This window comes from Hesperophylax consimilis, chromosome 27 (genome assembly GCF_061612785.1).
Source record: "Hesperophylax consimilis isolate HC1 chromosome 27, BYU_Hcon_1.0, whole genome shotgun sequence".
Taxonomy (NCBI): domain Eukaryota; kingdom Metazoa; phylum Arthropoda; class Insecta; order Trichoptera; family Limnephilidae; genus Hesperophylax; species Hesperophylax consimilis.
In genome coordinates this window covers 4,298,465-4,318,793 of record NC_142862.1, presented here as the reverse complement: position 1 = coordinate 4,318,793, position 20,329 = coordinate 4,298,465, and the positions used below count along the sequence as shown (strand labels likewise).

General features: G+C 34.5%; 1 protein-coding gene across 4 annotated transcripts; it reads right to left on the bottom strand.

Moving 5' to 3' along the window:
- Positions 1–597: 597 nt before the first annotated feature.
- LOC149410497 (cytochrome P450 9e2-like) lies at positions 598–19,533 on the bottom strand. 4 transcript variants are annotated; one of them, XM_089647965.1, is made up of 11 exons: positions 19,429–19,533; positions 16,805–17,027; positions 16,485–16,696; positions 14,658–14,821; positions 14,074–14,217; positions 13,532–13,740; positions 5,044–5,278; positions 4,114–4,335; positions 1,518–1,618; positions 981–1,149; positions 598–874 (listed from the first exon to the last, which is right to left on the bottom strand). In XM_089647965.1, the coding sequence occupies exons 3-11, from the start codon at positions 16,691–16,693 to the stop codon at positions 708–710; spliced, it is 1,620 nt and encodes a 539-aa protein (XP_089504091.1). In that variant the 5' UTR covers positions 16,694–16,696; positions 16,805–17,027; positions 19,429–19,533; the 3' UTR covers positions 598–707. The 4 variants fall into 4 exon arrangements, with proteins under 4 accessions (XP_089504091.1, XP_089504092.1, XP_089504093.1 ...); XM_089647966.1 differs by having other exon boundaries at positions 16,805–17,051; positions 19,429–19,520; XM_089647967.1 differs by lacking the exon at positions 19,429–19,533 and adding an exon at positions 19,121–19,331.
- Between the last annotated feature and the right edge of the window lie 796 nt (positions 19,534–20,329).

The window sequence follows — 20,329 nt, the reverse complement described above, 5'->3', positions numbered from 1 at the left end:
TTCTCGAAAGAAATACTTTTCCAGCGAGAGTTATAATTTTTTTTCAGTTTTTGCTAAAAATAACTAACTTCCCGTTAAATATTTTGTTGGATCTCTTGTCATTCGTCATCCCTAAATGATACTCCACGTGACTGCAAAAATTTCATCGACGGGGGAATTAATGCTTGGGTTAGCCTCATTTTGAACCTTTATTGACTGGCCTAATATTGCTATGATGCAGTTCGGTAAAATTCTTTGACAATTTTGAAAATTCGGTCAGATCAAACGCTACGCGGAAAATGTCTGATATTGGTATTTTCAAGTTCAGGATAATCGTATCTATCGATTTGATGCGGTTTTGGCCGTATTGCTATGAGACAAAAATTTTGGTCGTGGGCTCTCGTACTACTAGTTAAAGTAAGGGAAGTACGTCCCTTAACACCCTGTATATCTTTCCATCAACTATTTGCGTCAGTTTCTTTATTACTTATGTTTTCACATACACAGTTTAATCGTCAATCGACAAGTTTTTTTGTAAGGCAGTAAATATGGATAGTAAAACAACCAACAACGCCAGAAATAGAATTATTATTTATATCATACTTCATAATGTAATAATCACCATGATAATAACAAAATAAAACTTGTGCTGTTGTGGTCGAATAAATTAATGTTTATTCAGTTACAAATAGTTGTGACATAAGATATTGATGTTATTGTGTCACGCATTAATTTCTGGGCTTCAGACCAATCCAGAAGCCGTTGCTCGCTTGCAAGGCGAAAGTGTCAAGCTTGAGCTGAAGCGGGTCCTGGGTGCGCGAGACCTTCACAAAGTCGAAGTTACGGAGGAGATGGAAAATCACGGACTTGATTTCCAGGAGGGCGAAACGAGAACCTGAAATATATAAAATCAGATAATTTCTATGAATAAGCTTGGACTGAGACTGGGACTGGGAAATTCGATTTGACGCAAACTTTAGGTGATGAATTGTTCAACCTACCGATGCAATTTCTGGGACCGATTCCAAATGGCAAGTACGAGAATGGCTTGATGTCTCCCCTGTTCTCATCGGAGAATCTCTCCGGATCGAAAGTTTCCGGGTTCTTGTAGTATTGTGGGTCGTGGTGTATTGCGTAGACGGGGAATATAACACCCTCACCGACATTTACCTGAGAAATGTGATTATAAAATTATTAATAAACAAAAATTTTACTGGGAAAGAGGGCTTTGGTAGTAGACTTTAAAAATCTTCTTCTTTGAGCGATAACCGAGACCAAACAATTTGCATTTTTAAAATAGAATTTTCATTGTTTAATCGCAATTTGAGGCAGTAGAAATTGACCTAGAAGCAGCGTTTAACAAATTGTGTGTGATTCGGTTTTCTTTTCAATGACCTTTCATTTGAAATACCCTGTTAAATAGCATCAAATAGTGCTGATTACAATGTTACTTTTGAATTTTTGTGAACATTTCTATTTTAATCAATCGAAATATCAAAATACGTTATTACAATGAATAAACTTGTTTCATTTCTTACTTGGAATGATTGCTTCTTTGACTTATTTGGTGGTGGAAGAGTGTACGTTTTCACGCAAATTCTGTTTAGGTTAATTACAGGCGGCCAAAAGCGAAGGGTTTCTGAAAATATTAATCAATATTTATTAATCAATCAAATATTAGCTGTGAAAACTTCACGTTTTATTTGTCAATATAATATGAATGGTTCATTTCTTGTGATATTGATCTCCCAATATCTAAGATTGAAGATATTGTTTGTCAGAAATTGGCTTGGATCCCTAACATTAAGTTATGAAATGTATCTAATACAAGTTTTTAAAGATGTTTTCATTTACGTGAGAACAGTTTAATTACAGAACTCAGTTAATACATAAAGAGGAACACACATTTACAAAAAACTACTCAGCTAAAAGATACCTATATCTGGTTTTATCAAATGCTGTAACAAATTTATTTTTGCACTTAAGAAGAATACAATAACAGTTGTGATTAGATGGTGACCTTTCACCTTCTTCAATATTAAAAGCGGTAAAGCATAAAAATAAAAAACGTCTTAACTCTCGATACTGCAATAAAGAATTGAATATAACTTAGGCTTTTTGTGACTTGTGATGTCACACAGAAAACCGCAAACGACTCAAAAATTTTAACTTTAAAAATTATTAAGTCCAGTCTCGTATTAAAAATAAATATAACGGTCAAAAATATATTTGATGATTTTATATTATTGAAAAAAAAAACGAGACTAGAGTTCCGTATTACAGTTTACACGATTAAAACCATCGGTATTTAAAACTTTTTGTTTATGTTGTCATTGTTTGTGTTCAAAACTTTAATATGTTTTACTTTCGCATGTAGTAATATAAAAATATGGAGGATTCTTTTATTTATTTTTAAGAACAGTTATATATTTTTTTTCTATTGGTGCCCTTTTTACTCATTAAAAGTACGCTCTAGCGCGTTTAAATCGCACTTTATGGAACGCGCGTTTTTTAAAGTTACCATGGCAACATCAACAAATAAACAAAATGTGAAGTCTAAATGTCAACTTTTAACTATAAATCTGACAGGAATATTTTAAACGTCAAATAAAACATTACAAATGTTTCAAAAATTTTATTCAAAGTTTACATTCTTTTTTACATCGTTTACATTCTAATTATTTAAATGGATGTGAAAAGAGCAGTTCGTATTATTTGAAATATTAATACCTCCGTTTTTTAAATCGGGGGAAATGCTGTTCAAATTAATAGTATTCTCGGAAGTCAATGAGGCTGCACTTCCATTAATGGCAGTTCCAATAATGCTTGAAACATTCTTCTTATTGCTAATGCTCTCTTCCACGTAACCAGTCGCCACAGCTGCCGATTTCCATCATACTTGTCGTTGGATTTGATCAATTGTCATGCCACTATTTGCCATAATGGTAGCGGATGTACGTCGAAACGCATGTCCTGTATATTTCTCAGGATCGTTTAATTTAAGATAGCGTGCGATTTGTAAGGGGCATGATCCAAATGTGTTAATACCAACCACTTGATTGGTGCACTTACCCTTATCATACCGTAAGAAAACCCTGTCTGTACTTACATTTTGGGGTCGCAATGATAAATATTGCTTCATCAAACGCACATAATTAATTGCACCACTGTCGCCAACAGTAAAACGTCGAGCAATACACTTCCTTCTTCTTTGATATCATATAAGCGTAAATCGCACAATTCACATCTTCTGCAAGAGCAAATGATTCCGCAAATGGCTACCACCTTCAAAAATAAGTACGTAATGTCCGGTGCTTCCGTGAAAAACTTCCGCAAATCATCTTCTTTGAATACATACGCCTTCTTAGCAACGTCATCCTTGCTAATTGCCTTCATGAATGCATGCACTTTCACAAATGATTTTAAATCAACCCCTTTATTTATCCTCAACAGACATTGCAATTTCGAATGTATGGCCCACATAGTCGATGCTTTGTACTGTTCCGACATTTTCTGAAGGTAAGCAAGCACAACTCGTTCATCTACATCTACTACGTTTTGCTCCTCCATCCATGTTATGAACCTTTCATATTCTTTTTTATAAACGTCTTTGGATTTTTCAGGTATTAACCGCGATTCTGCTTTGGTATTTAAATTATGAATGTTAGAACTCATTTTACAACACACAATAACTAGTAAAAACTGTGATGTCAACTATTAATCTTATGTGACAGATTGCAAATTAATGTTTGTGTTTTTCATTTCCATGACAACAAGATATTGTGATGTCACATCACGAATTCATTAATAGTTCTTATTTACAAAATTTTTAATAATAATATCAATATTTATGTTTTCAAAGTGTACCAATAAAAAAAATGGCTTAAAGTATTCGTGGATAACTGGTCTTTAAAACACTTGCTTTATTTCGAGCACTCGGCTACGCCGTCGTGCTCGAAAAATCGCGCGTGTTTTAAAGACCTGTTTATCCACTTATACTTTAATATACTATTTAAATACGTTCAAAAACAGTCAATTTATCTGGAATCAAATTTTATGCGAAAATATTTTCAACATAACGACAACAACTTCTAGGGTGGGGGTTAAATGGTTAATGTTCATTTTTTGGCTAACCTGACACAACCATGTCCATGTACTTCATCCCCTGAAGATCATTGTAGTTGAGTTTGTCCCCATTGTTGCTGGCCACTTCGTCGATCTCCCCCTGCAGTCTCTGCTGGATGTCTGAGTGGACCGTCAGCTCGTGTGCCAAGAAAGACAAGAGAACTGCTGAGGTCTCAAAGCCTGCGATGTAGAATAGCAGAGCCTGGGCTGCTAGCTCATCGTCAGTCCATTCTGTAAACGTTGAAATAAAAATGGTCAGTTTTTAATTTCATTTTTTAGCTAGTTTATGCGTATTAAACTGATAGACACCGGTGAAATATAGTAAGTAAGTTAATGATCAGCAAAATAAAATATTTTGATGATTATCAAAAACATTAAAAAAACTATCTACTACTGTTTTGTGTGATGACCTCGAGGATATGCCAATAATAACTCCGTCTTTTCTTTCCAACAAACTTTGTCTTCTATCGAAGACTACAATCAATTATTCAATTATATAAGTATAAAGTAAATAAATAGTAAGTAAATAATAGTACAAAGTATTATATACTGTAACTAAGAGGACTGCCTGGAGACCTTTATCGTATTCAGAGTAATCTTTTATATTTCTCTTTGGTTTTAACCTAGGAAGAGTAAGCCTATATAACAGAGATATCTAACGGGAGCTCTTATACTATTGGAGTCTTCTGTGCTATAGTAGCGCAACTATCATTACACCTGCAAACAGTGGAGAACACAACCTTGACTGATCCATCGAAATATTTCTAATTCTTAGATTTCATTGGATTACAATTGCGATACCGTCATCGAAAACTTCTAACTTCTAAATAATAATAATAATTATTATTATTTATTGCAGCTAAATATAATAATAATAATAAATAAATTACTAATTATGTCTTGGAGTGTAAATTAAGAAACATTTTGAACCATCCTTACTCCTCTTAACTGTCTGCTTCCCTACTGCAGACTCCTCCACAGTGGCGAATCCAGCCTCCTTGTTGTCTTGTTTACTCGATTCATCGTGTTTCAGCATTCCTTTCTTAGCCTCCATGAGCAGATGAATCATATCATGTCTGACTATGTTGTTTTTTTCTCTTCCTTCCATCGCATCGGCCACCAAGTTCCTGAAGAATTCCTGGACGTTCTTGTCTAATAGAGAAATGTTAAGGTACTGAAATAAAACATTTTATTTTCATTACGGTTTGTCAACAAACTGCCTAATTTCTTGGGGCCAGTTGACGGAATTTGAAGAACTCATAAAATTTCAAAGTTGATTTTCAAGTTTTGTTAAAGTACAGTTCAAGTTCTGTTGTATTTTCTGTTGTGATAAACAACTGACCCATGGTAAAATAATAACCGAACTTTCACAAAACTTGATTTTTATCTTTTAAGTTTGATTAATTCTTCAAATTTTTTGAAATAACCAACAACCCAACAATTCTTAATATACGCCAAAAATGTTTGCTGAGTGAAACAAAATCCTGAAGTTTTAAGACATTACTATTTGTTTTGGTATGTTTTTTTTTTGTTTTTTGATTTTTATGAATATATATACGTATACTTGTTACTTCAGTTATTGTCTTTTATTGTTGTCCTCTACTAAAATAGCACTGTTATTGTTAAATTTTATTCTCTGCTTTTGTGTAAACCGTTTATTCTTTATTTCATATTATGTTATTAAATTTTTTTTAAAGGAACACAATAGGAAATTTTATTTTTAAGTTTATTATAGTTAAGCGCACTTGAAGTGAAACAACACAAAACTGCGCTAAGTATATAAATGCTATGTTATTATTATTGCAAGAATCTTCGAAAAGGTCATCTTAAATTTAACGGAAGGCAAGCTCAATACAGAGGACTCTCAAATGGGCTTCAAAGCTGGATGCTCTACTGATACGGCCATATATAGCATGAAACAAACAATCGAATACTATAAAGCCAGAAAAACAACGGTGTACGCATGCTTCCTAGACTTAAGCAAAGCCTTTGACAGGGTTTGTCATAATGCGTTGTGGAAAAAACTGACCGAACGACAAGTTCCACCACAAATTGTTAATATATTGAGAACATGGTACAACCAACAGGAAAACTTTGTCAGATGGAATGAAAGCCTATCAGAAGCAGCCAAATTAAAGTGCGGCGTTAGACAAGGAGGCTCAATGTCCCCAGCGCTTTTCAACGTGTATATGGATGAACTTAGTAAAACACTAAATACGACAAGAATCGGATGCCATATTGCCGGGGTATGTATGAACAATATTAGCTATGCAGACGACATGGTCATACTAGCTCCATCGATAAGAGCGATGAGAAAACTTCTGGCAATATGCGAAGCTTACGTTGATAGTCATGGGCTGATGTACAATGCTAAAAAGTCATCCCTGCTGATATTTAAAGCAAATACTGGTCCCACTGTCATTCCACCCATATGTCTCGGCGGGGCCAACCTGACAATTTGCAGCGAAATCAAATATTTGGGGCATGTCATCACCGATGACCTAAATGATAAAAAAGACATAGAACGTCAAAGAAGAGTACTGAGTGTGTGATGAAAGGCTTTAAATCACAGTGAAAGAAAAACAGATAAACCATAGCTGCAAGAAAATATGCAAATTATTTATGAAAACGGACATGCTAACGACATCTGGCGGAGAAAGAATTGATCCAGCTTGCTTGCAGTAGACACCTGTAATAGTTGAAATTAAATCAAGGTTCCGGGACTTAAGCAGAGAGGTCGTAAAATCGTCTAGGACGACTGGTACTTCCCCTTTTCCTAGGCCTATAAATAAATATTGAATTTTGTCAACCAATAGATCTGAACAAAGAGCTATAAAATTTTGAGTAACCAATCAGTGAGCGGAGGGAGGTGTGTCTACGACGGACAAAGGAATAAACTTTGGATCGGGCAATAAAAAAGATAATTAATGGCTTCTTCTTTCCCACAGAAATTAGAGGTGAACGCACTTTAGGGTCAACATCGACTTTCAAGGTGACAAACTCCTGGAATTGTTTACAATAAATGAGACGTTTATGGGGTATCGAACCATTGAAATCGGGTGCTTGGAAGTTTTACAAGTTGTAAAGCGCACACACAAAAATGCAATGAAAAAATTATAAACGTGATAGTATAAAAAAGGACGGGAAAAGCGAAGGAAAATCACTGGCAGAATTTTCAACTGTAGTACAATTATTTATGATAGAAGGAGGGTGTCATGTTCGATAAAAATCGTACTAAAGAGAGGAGTGAGTGTTGGAAACAATGGAAATTAATCGTTATCAATTTAAGATGAAACGGACATATTGGTAAATCAATCTTGAATGAAAATCTCGCAAAAAAAATAGACATTTTAGAAAAGTGCGGCGACCGAATGGAAGGAAAATACAGAGATTTTAGCTGCTACGAAGGTCCTAGGGACGTGAAAATCGAGTATCAGAAGAAGACAGTAAAACTAAACATATATCGATAGATTAGATTCAGGAAAAGTAGACATTTTCATGATTATTAGGTTAGATATATATTAGAGTTACCCAATATTACGGAGGGATCGAAACAAGATAAAAGGTTGGCGGTCTCATGTATATTTTGAAGGATAAACAATCAAAATCCGAACATGATTTTTATTTACGTTAAGGTAATAAACGATTAGAAAAGCGATTAACTTTAACGTGGACCTTATGGAAGTATTTAGATTAGTCAAAAGAGATTAAAATTAATAGGTTTGAAATTAAATTAAATTTACGAGTCTAGTACCAAAATTTTAAACGTAAACAGGTGTCCAGACATATAATTTATGTGAAATCTTGTAAGTGAGGGATGGAGGATGGGGCGGAGATTGGATCAGGCAATAAAAGTGACAGATATCCCAGAGTCAAATTAGGTATATCTCCCATAGAAGTGTGGAAAACTATATATTAATTAATAATAAATGAAGTATGAAATTTCCCAGGAGACCACACACATCGGGAAAAGTGAAGAAAAGATAAAAGGAAGGGTAAAGAACGGAGATAGGAAATGATCCATGTGGAGAAAAGCGATACAATTCGAATTTATCCGTGAAATTAATAAATACGACTTGGAAAATGAGTAATTATAAGAGTTATGAGAAATGACATAAGAATCAAGAAGAAATTGTGCAAGAAAACGTCGCGGATAAAAGAAAATCCAAGAAGATAAGGAAAAATTCAAATCTGCGGCATTAAGAGAGAAAGTACTGGTGAAAATGGAAAAGCCCATATAAGGGACAATAAAATTGAGTAGAATTCAGACGAATCGAAATTCAAAAATGCGTAGTAAAGATTTCAGCATGGATTTAAACAATTTCGCACGAGATGCATAAAATTGAGATCTATATATATGTTATTGAGGACGGACCTATCGCGAATTGAGAAAAAAAAGGAACGCAAAATCATGAGATTTTAACTACATTTTTGTATGAACAGAGGACAAAGGGAGCTTGGGCGATTAACACAGACTTACCCGATTCGGACCCTATCGACTTAGATTTGTGAGATAAAAACTAACTACCGCCCAGAGCCGGAAAGCAGAACATCTTATGGAAGGACAATCGATATTGATGGAAGGGGTGTTTGGATTTACGAGTTGATAGGAGATAGAATTAAGCATCAAGAGAAATTCAGATACGTCTTTTGGAACCTGAGAGGGGTATAAAAGATGGAACACATCAGTCAGGAGACAGTCGCGCCGAGGGTTTGAAAAGTTGTTACATGGCAGTACTACGTCTATTGGTAAAATTCTAGTGAAATAATCTAAGTGTTAAATTCTGAACAAGTCCCTGGACTTAGAAAGTTTTGTAAAAAGTCTTAAATTCAGTTTCTAAATTCTGAAAACCCCACCAGTGAAGTTTTGTTAAATCAGTTTAATTTGGTTAAACAGTGAAAATAAATATAATTTAAACTCAGTGCTTAAAAGTGTTAAGTGAAGTGCAAAAAGTGAATTGTGAATTAATTAAAAATTTAAAAATAATTATTTCATTCAAAGTGAAAACATTCAAATTAAATTTAAGAGTTTGCTATCGTTAATCTAAAGTGAACGTGATCGCGTATTGATATTTAAAAATAGATTATAATTTAACGTCAATTTGGTTAAAAAATAATAATAATAGTAATAAATACTTCATCTTAGGTTAAAAGAAACACAAAAACAAAAAAAAAGGATTCGATAATAATAAACGTTTAAATCTTTGTTCTAAAATTAACAGTTAGAAAAAATTTAATTTATTAATAGTCGAGTAAATTAAAAGTTTGCACAATTTGGAATAAATTTTCTTATCAATTTATATAAAAAGAAATTTAGAATTAATAAATTGTTCAATTAAAATCCATCGTGCGTATAGCGACAGTGTTAAGAGTGTTTGTCGTTTTAACCGGAATTTTAATCATCAGTCTATCATTTCGAAAAAGAATTTGAAACAGCTATCATTCAAAAGCCTAAACTAGAAAGGTGTTATTAAATCAACGGGTTTTCTGGATTAGGATTTCGTTCGGAAGAAAAATTAAATATCAGCTAATTTATACGATTCAAGCGAGAATAAAATATTAAATAGGAATAAATAGTCGAAAAGATTTATTTTGAAATTAGTTGAAAAATACAATTAATCAGGTAGGATTTCTTCATCAAGGTTGTTGTGTACTACCCGACCGGAAATACCTTGACGTGGGTGAGTTTTCCTTTTATAAATAATTTTCAGGTCCCAGGAGACACAGAAGGGCTGTGAAGTGGAAGTATATCAATTGAATATTAAATTAAAACAACAAAACAAAGAATTACACATTAATATATGTATATTGTATATTTGTATATATATTTATAAATATAAAATAAAATATTGTATATAAAGAATATATATATGAGTAACGTAATTATATATATGTATTTTATTTATTAATCGAAACATCGAAATGGTAGCGATTTTTAATACCTACCCGAGGACATATCTATATTATTGAAAAAGAAAATATGTATTTATTAATATTCAAGACCATGTAGAATCATATATTTTATATTTATTTATTAATATATGTACTCTTAGTTGACATATTTTGATAATCGAGATATGTGTACTTATATATGTATATTTATTCTTCAATTAAACCTAGTAAGTTTACTAAATTCGGGAAATGAAATAAATAGTTTAACTTCAATAAAGGATTTAAAAATATTTTAATTGATAGTGCACAATAAAAGTAAAGAGGCACAAATGACTTCTAAGGAATTTTAAAATAAACAAATCTCACATTTAGGTTAGTGTGTCAGGAGATGTTTATATTATTTGTTTACAAAACAAAGGATCACTGGAGAATTGGGTCAACCGCATAGTTTGAAAACGACCTTGGCCATAATTAGTTAGTCACAAAGGATTTTATTAATTACCCGAAACAGCTGGAAGATGCGTGTTCTCAAATACTTATCAATCACAAACGACAATTGAAAAATCACGGGTTAGCCAGATTTATATCAAAAAATTACATGAAACATTTAAATATCATTGATTAGATAGTCGCATAGATTTTTATTAATTACCTGAAACAGCTGGAAGATGCGTGCTCTCAAATACCTATCATTCACAATCGACAATTGAAAAATCACGGGTTAGTAGGATTATATCGAATAATTATACGAAACATTTGAATTTTACTGATTGGGTGCTCATACAGAACCCCATCAGTCGCCTGAGACATTTGAGAGTCGAGTACTCTCTAATGTGGCAATCAACTACTTGAAACAATTGGAAAATCACGGGATAGGATGAACAAAATTAATGTTGAAACCTGGAGGAAAAATTTAAAACAAATACAGTTCATCAATAGGAGGCAGTGGTCGCTCCTATAACAAGACCATTAACCAAATCCAATAGAGATGGCGATTCTCTTAAATAAAAACGTCAAAACCAAACAAACAAAAGCCTGGAGTTCGATAGCTCTCCAAAACAAACTATCAAATATGACCTTATTCTACTAGTATTTATTAGTATCACCTTATTAGTACGTATATATTCGGTTACCAGACCTAGAGCTTCGCAGAGTTCTTGGCGCGAGATCCGAGCTCGGAATGCGAGGTAGATAGCCTCGTATTGCGAGTTATAAACCTTTCCCAAACTGTATGTATACATATATTTATTCGTATGTACTGTTTACTGGAGAATGCGGACCTGCATACAGCTTGCATTTTAGGTCTTATAGACCACCCTCGCATTTTCTTTTAGACGTGGAATGAGGATTCACGACCCGTAAGTCCACACCAACCGTGAGTATATGATTGTATATAGGACGAAACCGGTTCGCCCTAAGTAAATTGTAGTCCAAGGAGGGGTCGGAATTTGGGGGTATCGGGACTCGAGGGGAAACTTGAATGCAGTACATGATGACGTGGAAGGCTTTTTGGGACGCGATAACTTAGGTATCAATCAAAGAGCCGTGTCAAAGGATTGTGCAAATTTCTTGTTGACTCACGATCATCTCGTTTACTTGCAGGAGGATTTGGAGCCAAATTATGCCAGCAAATGGGCTATTCCGAGTTCGTCAAATATGCAATTAACTAATTACATTAACCTACTAAATCAATCTTTACATGTACCTTATAGCAGCAGAATCAAAAAGGAGAGGCGCCAAACAGACCCAAGAGTTTACCAAAATCAAATTTACTAACAACTAACCATTTGAGTTATATTTAATTACCTGTCTAAATAAACATGTATAATATCTTTTATCAGCGTTTAACTACGACTTTGTTAGGGTGCAGGGAATCAGAATAATTACATTAGGAAAGTTAGCTCATTCAGGGAATTCATTTAAGTCTAGGTTTGCAATGGAAAGACCAATTAAATTGTGAAACTCAACACCTCGATCAGAACCAAGGGGGTTACCACAAAAATGAAGGTAATTAAAATCCTATATCATAAATCAAAAAAATTACACAACGTTTGATGGAATTTAATTACAATATAAATACGGAAATATTTGCGTTCAAGTTCGTAAATAACGTATTAATTAGTTGAGTACATATGTCTATGAAGATATATAGTACAAGAGAGCTTTAAGTAGCTTTCTGTAGATATCAAAGAAAAGGGTCCAATTTTCATGGAGGCTTATGTGTTGTAGGGGAGGAATTTTCCATCCCTGCGAACACATATGCAAAGCCTTAGAGAAAAGATTAAATATCGGTCATAGCCAAGAGAGAAGAAAATTTTATATTGTTTTAAACAAATAAAAATAAAAGAAAATGGTGAAAAGGCGAAAACATTACAAGTGTGCGAGCTAACATGCTTGCCAGGAGATTCAACAAATGCAGTCCTCCGGTGAAGAAGCAACTTTTCCAAACATATTGTATGAGCTTCTACACTAGCGAACTATGGACGACATACACACAAGGCGTCATGAACACACTCCGAGTACAGTACAACCACGCATACAGAGCCCTATTTGGCCTCCCCTGGCGATGCAGCGCCTCACAGATGTTCACCGAAGGAAGGGTGCATGGGTTCGCTGCTTTGATGCGCCACAGAATAGCCGGGACGAGTCAGCGCTACCAGAGATCGGACAACACTCTTGTCCAGGCTGTTGCCCAGTGGCAGGGAGCGCCTCTACACCAGAGATGGAGAATTTCACTCAAGCCACCATAAAGTCCTAATGTGCACATCAATGTATTGATTTTTTATTTTTTATTTATTATTTTTATTTTTATTTATTTCTTTGTTCATTTTATGTTTATGTATTAACGTGAATGTAAGCTTTTATGGCAGGCAGAGCATTGCACACACCGCTCTGTCCAGCTGAAATAAAAATTATTATTATTATTATTATTATTATTATTCAGTGCACCGATGTTATCGACAGCATGAAAGCGAACTATGTCTCTTACTTGTAACTGTGTAAGAGGCCGTCCACGTCTTTGATTCTTCCTTCCTACTTTTAAACCCTTCCTAATCCCTTCGCCAACCCGCCTTCTAAAAATCGTCCCACTCAGATTGCAAAATAATTCTCCTGGCTACACTGTATAAAGCCAAGGGATTTCTTGGCTTGGATTTCTAAAAAAACACCATGCGGTTATCAAGTCAAGTTATAACTACATTAACCAAAGATATTAGAAGAACGAGATGTGCTATGAGCAGTTCATACTGTGTGGAATTGTTTTGCCCAGTGTCGCCGGTTTTTTTCACCAATACTACTGCACACCTTCGCTTACGCTGAGGACGTATCGTTTCAGTTAGCACTAATACATATAACAGATTTCTGTGCGTACACGTCCCGATAGTATTCAAAGTACCCTAATTAGGTAGTACTCCGCCAACATAGCATATCTCGTTCTTCTAATATCTTTGACATTAACCAATAATTTTGACATTATAGATATGTTATTTATTATCAATTCAGTACTATTCAAAGTACAGCACTTTCATAGATTTACCTTCATCAATTTAGGAGCCGTAAATAGTAAGAAGAACTTAAGAACCCGCGCACCCCCTGAGAAGTCTGTTGCTTTTTTGCCCATCTGGTAGAATACGTTGTCCACGTCTTTGAGTGAGTCGACCTCAACTCCGAAGGCTGAGGTGGTGATCACGTCACTGGCGTACCGGGTGAAAACGTCCTTCATTTCTACTTCTAACAGACCCGTTTCTGGAAATCAAAACATAATTCACATCAAGACAAAATGTTTCCGTCACAATTTCCACCCTGAATAAAAGTATGCGAAGTGTATGGATGCAATTCCTTATCATCGGAGGCCACACACAGATAGGATAAGCCGATTAGTTTCAGAAGGTTGGAAGAGAACCGCCAATAATCGGTAAAATTGCAGAAATCTATGAGACATTTTTATGTTCATAGCTGGTAAATCATTAACATTACTTGAAAGTGGTTGAAATAATTTAATATCGAAAGACTACAAGTGCTGGTTACAGATTAAAAGCAGAACGTTGATAATTTATCATATAGGTGTAACGGGCTCACTTTTGAAGTCTGACTTTTTCATCTGCTCCAAATAGAAGACGGAAGTGTTCTGTCCACACTTCACCATCAATTCAAACATGCCCCTCATCTTGGAACTGGTGAAAGCTGGACTCAGGGTGGCCCTCATGTCTCGCCACTTCTGACCTGCGATGAAGAGTACAGTGGGTTAAGTTGTTCAGGGACGTAGTAAATTAATTTGGAAAGCGAACACAACAGCGACATGACAATGGAGTACCTCCAATAGCGGGCGTGGTAACTGACACGGTCGCCATCACCCCGACGGGGCGAGCAAGCCGGACCGCCTGACTGCCGAGGTAAGGATACCGAGCAAGGCGCTACCACGTTCGTAACCTGCATGTTACTTTGATGGCGTTCTTATTTGATACATCATAACATACCATAGTGCACATTATAAAAACATAATAATCTTTTGCTGAAATAACAATGATTCGTTGATTATTTTGACCACGATTATTAAGCACAAATATTTACGTAAAAGGTGATACAGTTCAACGAAAACTCCGTATTGCACATTTGAAATCAAACTTGAGAAAAATTTTCAAAAAAAATTAAAAAAATCATACCTTTTAGAATAAAAAGATTGTTTCCAAACAGTGGATCGTTGGTTGCATCGACCAATCCAACACGGTCGGTAAAGTGGTCAAAGTCTTTGATTGTAATTTGCTTCATGAGCTCCAAGTCTTTGATCATGACCAGCCGAACCATGAATTGACGGACCCCAATGTAGCTGAAATTTTAAATCAGGCAATGTGAGCTTAATTTCTGGTGCTCTACAGGCAACTTCTGATATTATTATCCATAAAAAAGGAAATAATATGAATTCGATATGGTTTTCACTATCATTTGAGAATTTCTCCTAGAAGTTTTATTTATATAATACATGCATATTTAATTTATAAAAAGTAGAGAAAATTCTATGTTTTGTAATAAAGTCGTAAAATATATATTTTGGGAATCATAATCGATAACAAGTTAAAATTAACCACTATCTTTAACTATAATTAACAGGTTAAATTCTTAAGTAGGTGTTGGGAAGTAAGAGCTTCATAGATGCACGCACAGATGGCAGTGCATAGAGCTTGCGTGGAAGTCCGCAAGATGGAACCAGTGGCCAGTAGTCGCCAGGGCCAGTGGGAAGGCTCCCAGAGAAACTTACTGTTTCAGATTCCAATTAGCCAGCTACTAGTTAGGTCGACTATCGAGTCACCATTATAATACAAGGAGTATTAATCCCTGATTAATCTTAAAAGAACCATTTATTTATAAACTCCTTCTAAGACGATTTGGAGACCTGTTTGTGCGAACACAACAGTAGGATAAAGAGAAAATTGGACATTAAAACAAGGATATTAGTCTACAATACCACTTTAGCACCCTATCTGAATTACTGCACAAGTGTAATCTTTCTGAGTAACAAAACCCAAATTAAGAGAATGGAAATAATCCAGAACAGAGGCATGAGGTCAGTACTGTGTTGTAGCAGGTACACCAGGATAAAAACCATGCAACGTCAACTCAATCTCTTAAGTGTTTTGCAACGATTAGTTTACAATACCTTAGTGTTTATTTATAAGTTAAAAAATAAAATGTTACCTGACTATATGTCAAAGAATGTAAGAATTAATAGTACAGTTCATTTATATCCTACGAGAAACTGCAACGATTTTAGGCTTCCTAAAACAAATTTATCAGGAACACAAAACAATATTTCTTATAAAGGTTTTTAAATGTTCAATGAACTCCCGGTAATTGTTAAGGAAGCTAAAAGTCTTGCAATTTTTCGTGGATTATGTCTCAATGTTGTGAAGTCCAAATTTTAGTATGTAAGTAGTAAATAATATTATAGTAGTCCTAGAAAAGAATATATTAGGTATAAGATGTAAAATTTTATAACGAAATAAAAAATACATAAAAAAAAGAATATATCATAAATGTAAAATTAGGCGCAACATAAAAAGACTTACGATGCGTCTTTGACCGATATGGTTTCAATCCTTATCCAATAACTCATTTTAGATACATTTGGCTTAAAATGTAGATAAAAATTGTTTTCATATCTTAGAAGATATCGCAATTTGTTATATCATTCGCAACTAACAGTTGGCCGCACGCAAAAATGCAATATATAAATACAACTGGATATTGGCATGAAATTTTTTTAATCCGAGGAAGTTAAAAAACAAACATTTAAAAACAGAGAGAAATTCAAATGTTAGTACCTACGTAGATAAACGTTTTAAAACTGATATATAGTTTTATTAATATGTTTAAAAATTATAACTAAATAAAATTTACATTTTCTTTTAATTCTAGCAGAATCACAAATCTATTAGAACACCCTATTCGTGTCTAATTATTATTTTTGTATTTCACAGTTTCTGTTTTCTTACCTTTCCCCAGGACTATACTTGTACATTCTTAACATCCAGTCTCTAAAGTGCTCTTTACTTCGAATGACCTTCATCATGTGGCCGATGAAGGGCATGGAAGTTGGAGGACTATTGACCCCCCGCGAGCTGAAGTAGGTGTCCTCCCACTTCCAGAACAGGTAGAGGAAGCTCATTAAACCGACCACGGCCAGAAGGACGATGAACAACATTTTCTAGAAGTTAAAAACCTGAATTCAAATAATGACTGAACTGAATTCATTCTTACCGTCAATCAATTTTCTGGTTGTATAAGGAATTAAAATAAAAATATTATAACCAACCAATCTAAACGCTCCGGCTCGGATGTGACGTTGTTTATACCGCTCTTGACGCCAATTAAGACGAGATTGACGACTGCTCTTCGTCGTCTGACGCAAAATCCTTCGTGTAAATTTTTAGTAAATATAACTGAAAAGTCTTAGCTTAGCTCGGTTTGGCTCAAGCAATCACTCATAAAACTATGTAGATTGGTTTCAATTGAAGGAGTTCTTGATATTCGCTCTCCTGTAATGGAACCTAGGTTCACCACTAATATGTAATGTATTCGAAACGTGAAACAGAATAAGACACAGAAAATAAAAAGTCACAACTGGTGATCGCACCCACGATCTCTGTCTTACAGGGACAACGCCTCTAACCACTCGGTCATTTCGACCTGATTTTTTACGTCGTTTTTGTCGATCTCAAATTTCAATCTCAGAATTGAGCTCTAATAATATTCCCATATATTTTGGCTGTAAACTTTTTTGTATGGTTACGAAGTTCTACATGAATTTATTTGTAACCAAGACAGTATCGCGGATATACCTATCAGAGTTTTATTTTTAAGGGACACCTGTTGACTTTTAATACAAGTCGAAAACGAATATTTAATTTCTATTTGAAAGATTTTTGTAAGTTATACCCATCAATGTAATTTTTAATTATTGAAGAAGAAGTTAACCACTCGAGTGCTCGTGTCAACAACTGGAATGTGAGTTGAGTGATTGTCGTTAGAATTGGAAATTTCATCTTATCTAAAAAAAATCGGACCTTTGAATTTTAATAACAATAGTATAAGCTGATTACAGTGTTATATAGCCAATAAATTCACCTATATTTTATATTTTTAGGATGTATTAAAAAAAATCCTAAATGCTCGAATTCTGCGAGTCAACATGGCATATTATGGCGTGCTATCACTCAAGGCTAGGGAATGCAATCCCGCAAGAAAATGTCAATCCAGGTATTTGCGGGACTGAACAATGTTAGACCCGCTGGATCCAGGTATTTGCGGGATCCAGCAGAGTGGACTTAGATATAACAACCTTGTTTTTAGAGTTTTAAATTTATACCAATAATAAAACAAGTTATTTGGGACATTTTAAATGATTTATTAATAGGTATACCTTTAGTTAGACATAGGTAAAGTTTAAGTCATAAATTGGCAAAGAATAAGATAAGACATAAATTTACATAACATACTTGCCTCGGAACAGATTTTGTCTAGTGAGGTGGGTAAAATAAATCTATGTACACAAATAAAATAAACGCCCGGATTGCCGGCACCGAAACTGAAATTGAACTGAAACTTAAATTTAAATAATAACGTTCACACGATAAACAATATTCTTGTACAATGAGCATCATAAGTTTAGTTAAACATTATTTTGGAAATAGCTTCGTAAAAAAGTTAAAGTTTAATTGTGTCATCTGATAAACGGCTTCTGATATTGGATATAAGGTAGCCAGCGGCTGAAAAAGCTCGTTCAGCTTCCACGCTGGTTGGCACAATAGTCATTAGCGCATTGTAAGTGAATTGAAGGTATGTGCCTTTTAATCCACCGGACTCGAAGTAATTCAGAGTAAGTGAGGGTAAATCTGTAGTTGCTCTCTTTCAGCTTTAAAATATCTCGAATAACCATCATTTTTAGTGTCTTGCTGTAATTCATAACCATTAATTTGATAGAATTAGACGATGTTGGTAAGTTAAAACCCCCGGCTTTAAAAAGATCTCCTGCAAATCCGACGAGGTACAGAAAACTCGGAATGGTAAACCATCTTTAGACACCATTCGTGGTACCCTCTCTTCGACGGTATTGTTTTCGCTTGAAAAATGGTCAGTGATTTTATTTGTTGATGGTTGAGGTTCACAATGAGCCGATGTGGAAGAACTGGACGACGATGCAGTTGTAGAAGCTTCTCTGTAATCCCGCCAGTCCAGCGGGATCCCGCAAAATTTTCGACCGAGATTAGTCCCGCAAAATGTTTGCGGGATCTCGGTATTTCGGGATCCCGGTATACCCGGATTGCATTCCCTACTCAAGGCGTTTTACAAACTCGGCATAATATGCCAAAAATCACTCAAGTGGATAATACTAATAAATCTAAACACATAATATAAGAACGGCGAATAGTTAAAGGAGTTGTCCCGGAAAGACAGAGATCCTGGGTTCGATTCCAGTTGTGACTGTTACCTTTATATTAATCATTAATATCTTCTTTATTATGATTAAATATTACATGAACGGATATAACCTTAAAAATTATTACAATAAAATAAAACATTTTTATATCATGATTATTTAGCAAGTAAAACGTGAAAGATCTAGACTTACAAATAGACTGTGACCACTTAATTAAAGAAAGCCTGGGGTGACTTATCGAAGCAACAAAGAACCTTTTGAACTCATCGAATTTAGCCAACTAGTAAAGAAGATCAAAAACTGAATATATCACTCTCACGGTATTAGTAAACAAGACACTAATATAAAATTGTGTTAGATAGTTTGTTTCAATTGATCACTAGATACAGTAGATACAGATTGTTGCGCTGTCAAAGAAGTGTGTAAAAGATATGTCTGCGTCGCATTTTTTAATCGTTAGACAATTTGGATATTTAGAAATATAACATGGTGTCACTTACTTAAATTGTTAAAAAAATGATATCGTTATCAACTTAAATCTACACAGAGTACTTCGCATTACAGTGGCTCTTCAAAAGAACATACTACACTGTTCAATGGATACACCGATAAGAAAAATACTAACTGTATTATATATTTATATCTAGGTGTACCGCGTTCATTGCCTGTCAATTCCAGAGATTGTCAACCTGTGTAAAGAAATTATTTAGGGAGACGACTCTCAACAATATTATGTCTGTTCCTACTCTCAATATTTTTTTTCCTTTAGTGTAAACGTAACGTACGTCATAATATCCTTATTCCTATTAGGCGATAACTTAATTATGTTATGAAAATACCCTTTTTAGACAAATTAATGTTTTCGCCCGTACATGCGCAATATGAATAAATAGTTTTGTACGTAAAAAAATTAAATTCTTTCAAGAAAGGCGTACAAATACGAGGGTAGTCTGAAAAGTTTCCGACCTCAACGCAAATATGGCGGTACTCGTCAATAAAAGCTAGTGAATGTAGTTGTGCATCTTTTGACAGTTAGTCACCAAAGTTTCGGCCATTTTGGACGCGCAATTTTTAGTTTACAGTCGTTTGAGTGAGTCGATGTGTGTGTTTTTGTGAAAATGGAATAAAATGAGTATCGAGCTGTTATTAAATTTTTGTTTTTGATAGGCAATATCGTATAATATTGTGTCGGTGATTAAATCGAATATTGTATTTGAATGCAATTCTTGAAATAAATTTATTTTTTATGTTCATATTGCGTGTGCACGGGCGCAAATAAACTATTCGTCTTAATAGTTTAAAGCATGGGTGGCCAACCTTTTCAGCAGCCGAACAGGATTTTAGAAATGAGATATCCTACCGGGCCGTACTAGAGGTGAGTCTTACTAGCTCGTCTTGATA

Excerpts from the sequence above, each read along its gene's own strand:
- LOC149410497 (XM_089647965.1), bottom strand. The coding sequence starts at position 16,693 with ATGTTGTTCATCGTCCTTCTGGCCGTGGTCGGTTTAATGAGCTTCCTC. Across the intron at positions 13,741-14,073 it reads GAAAAAGTCAGACTTCAAAA|AAACGGGTCTGTTAGAAGTA; the intron begins GTGAGCCCGTTA and ends TTTGATTTCCAG. Across the intron at positions 5,279-13,531 it reads CGGCTCCTAAATTGATGAAG|TACCTTAACATTTCTCTATT; the intron begins GTAAATCTATGA and ends GTTTTATTTCAG.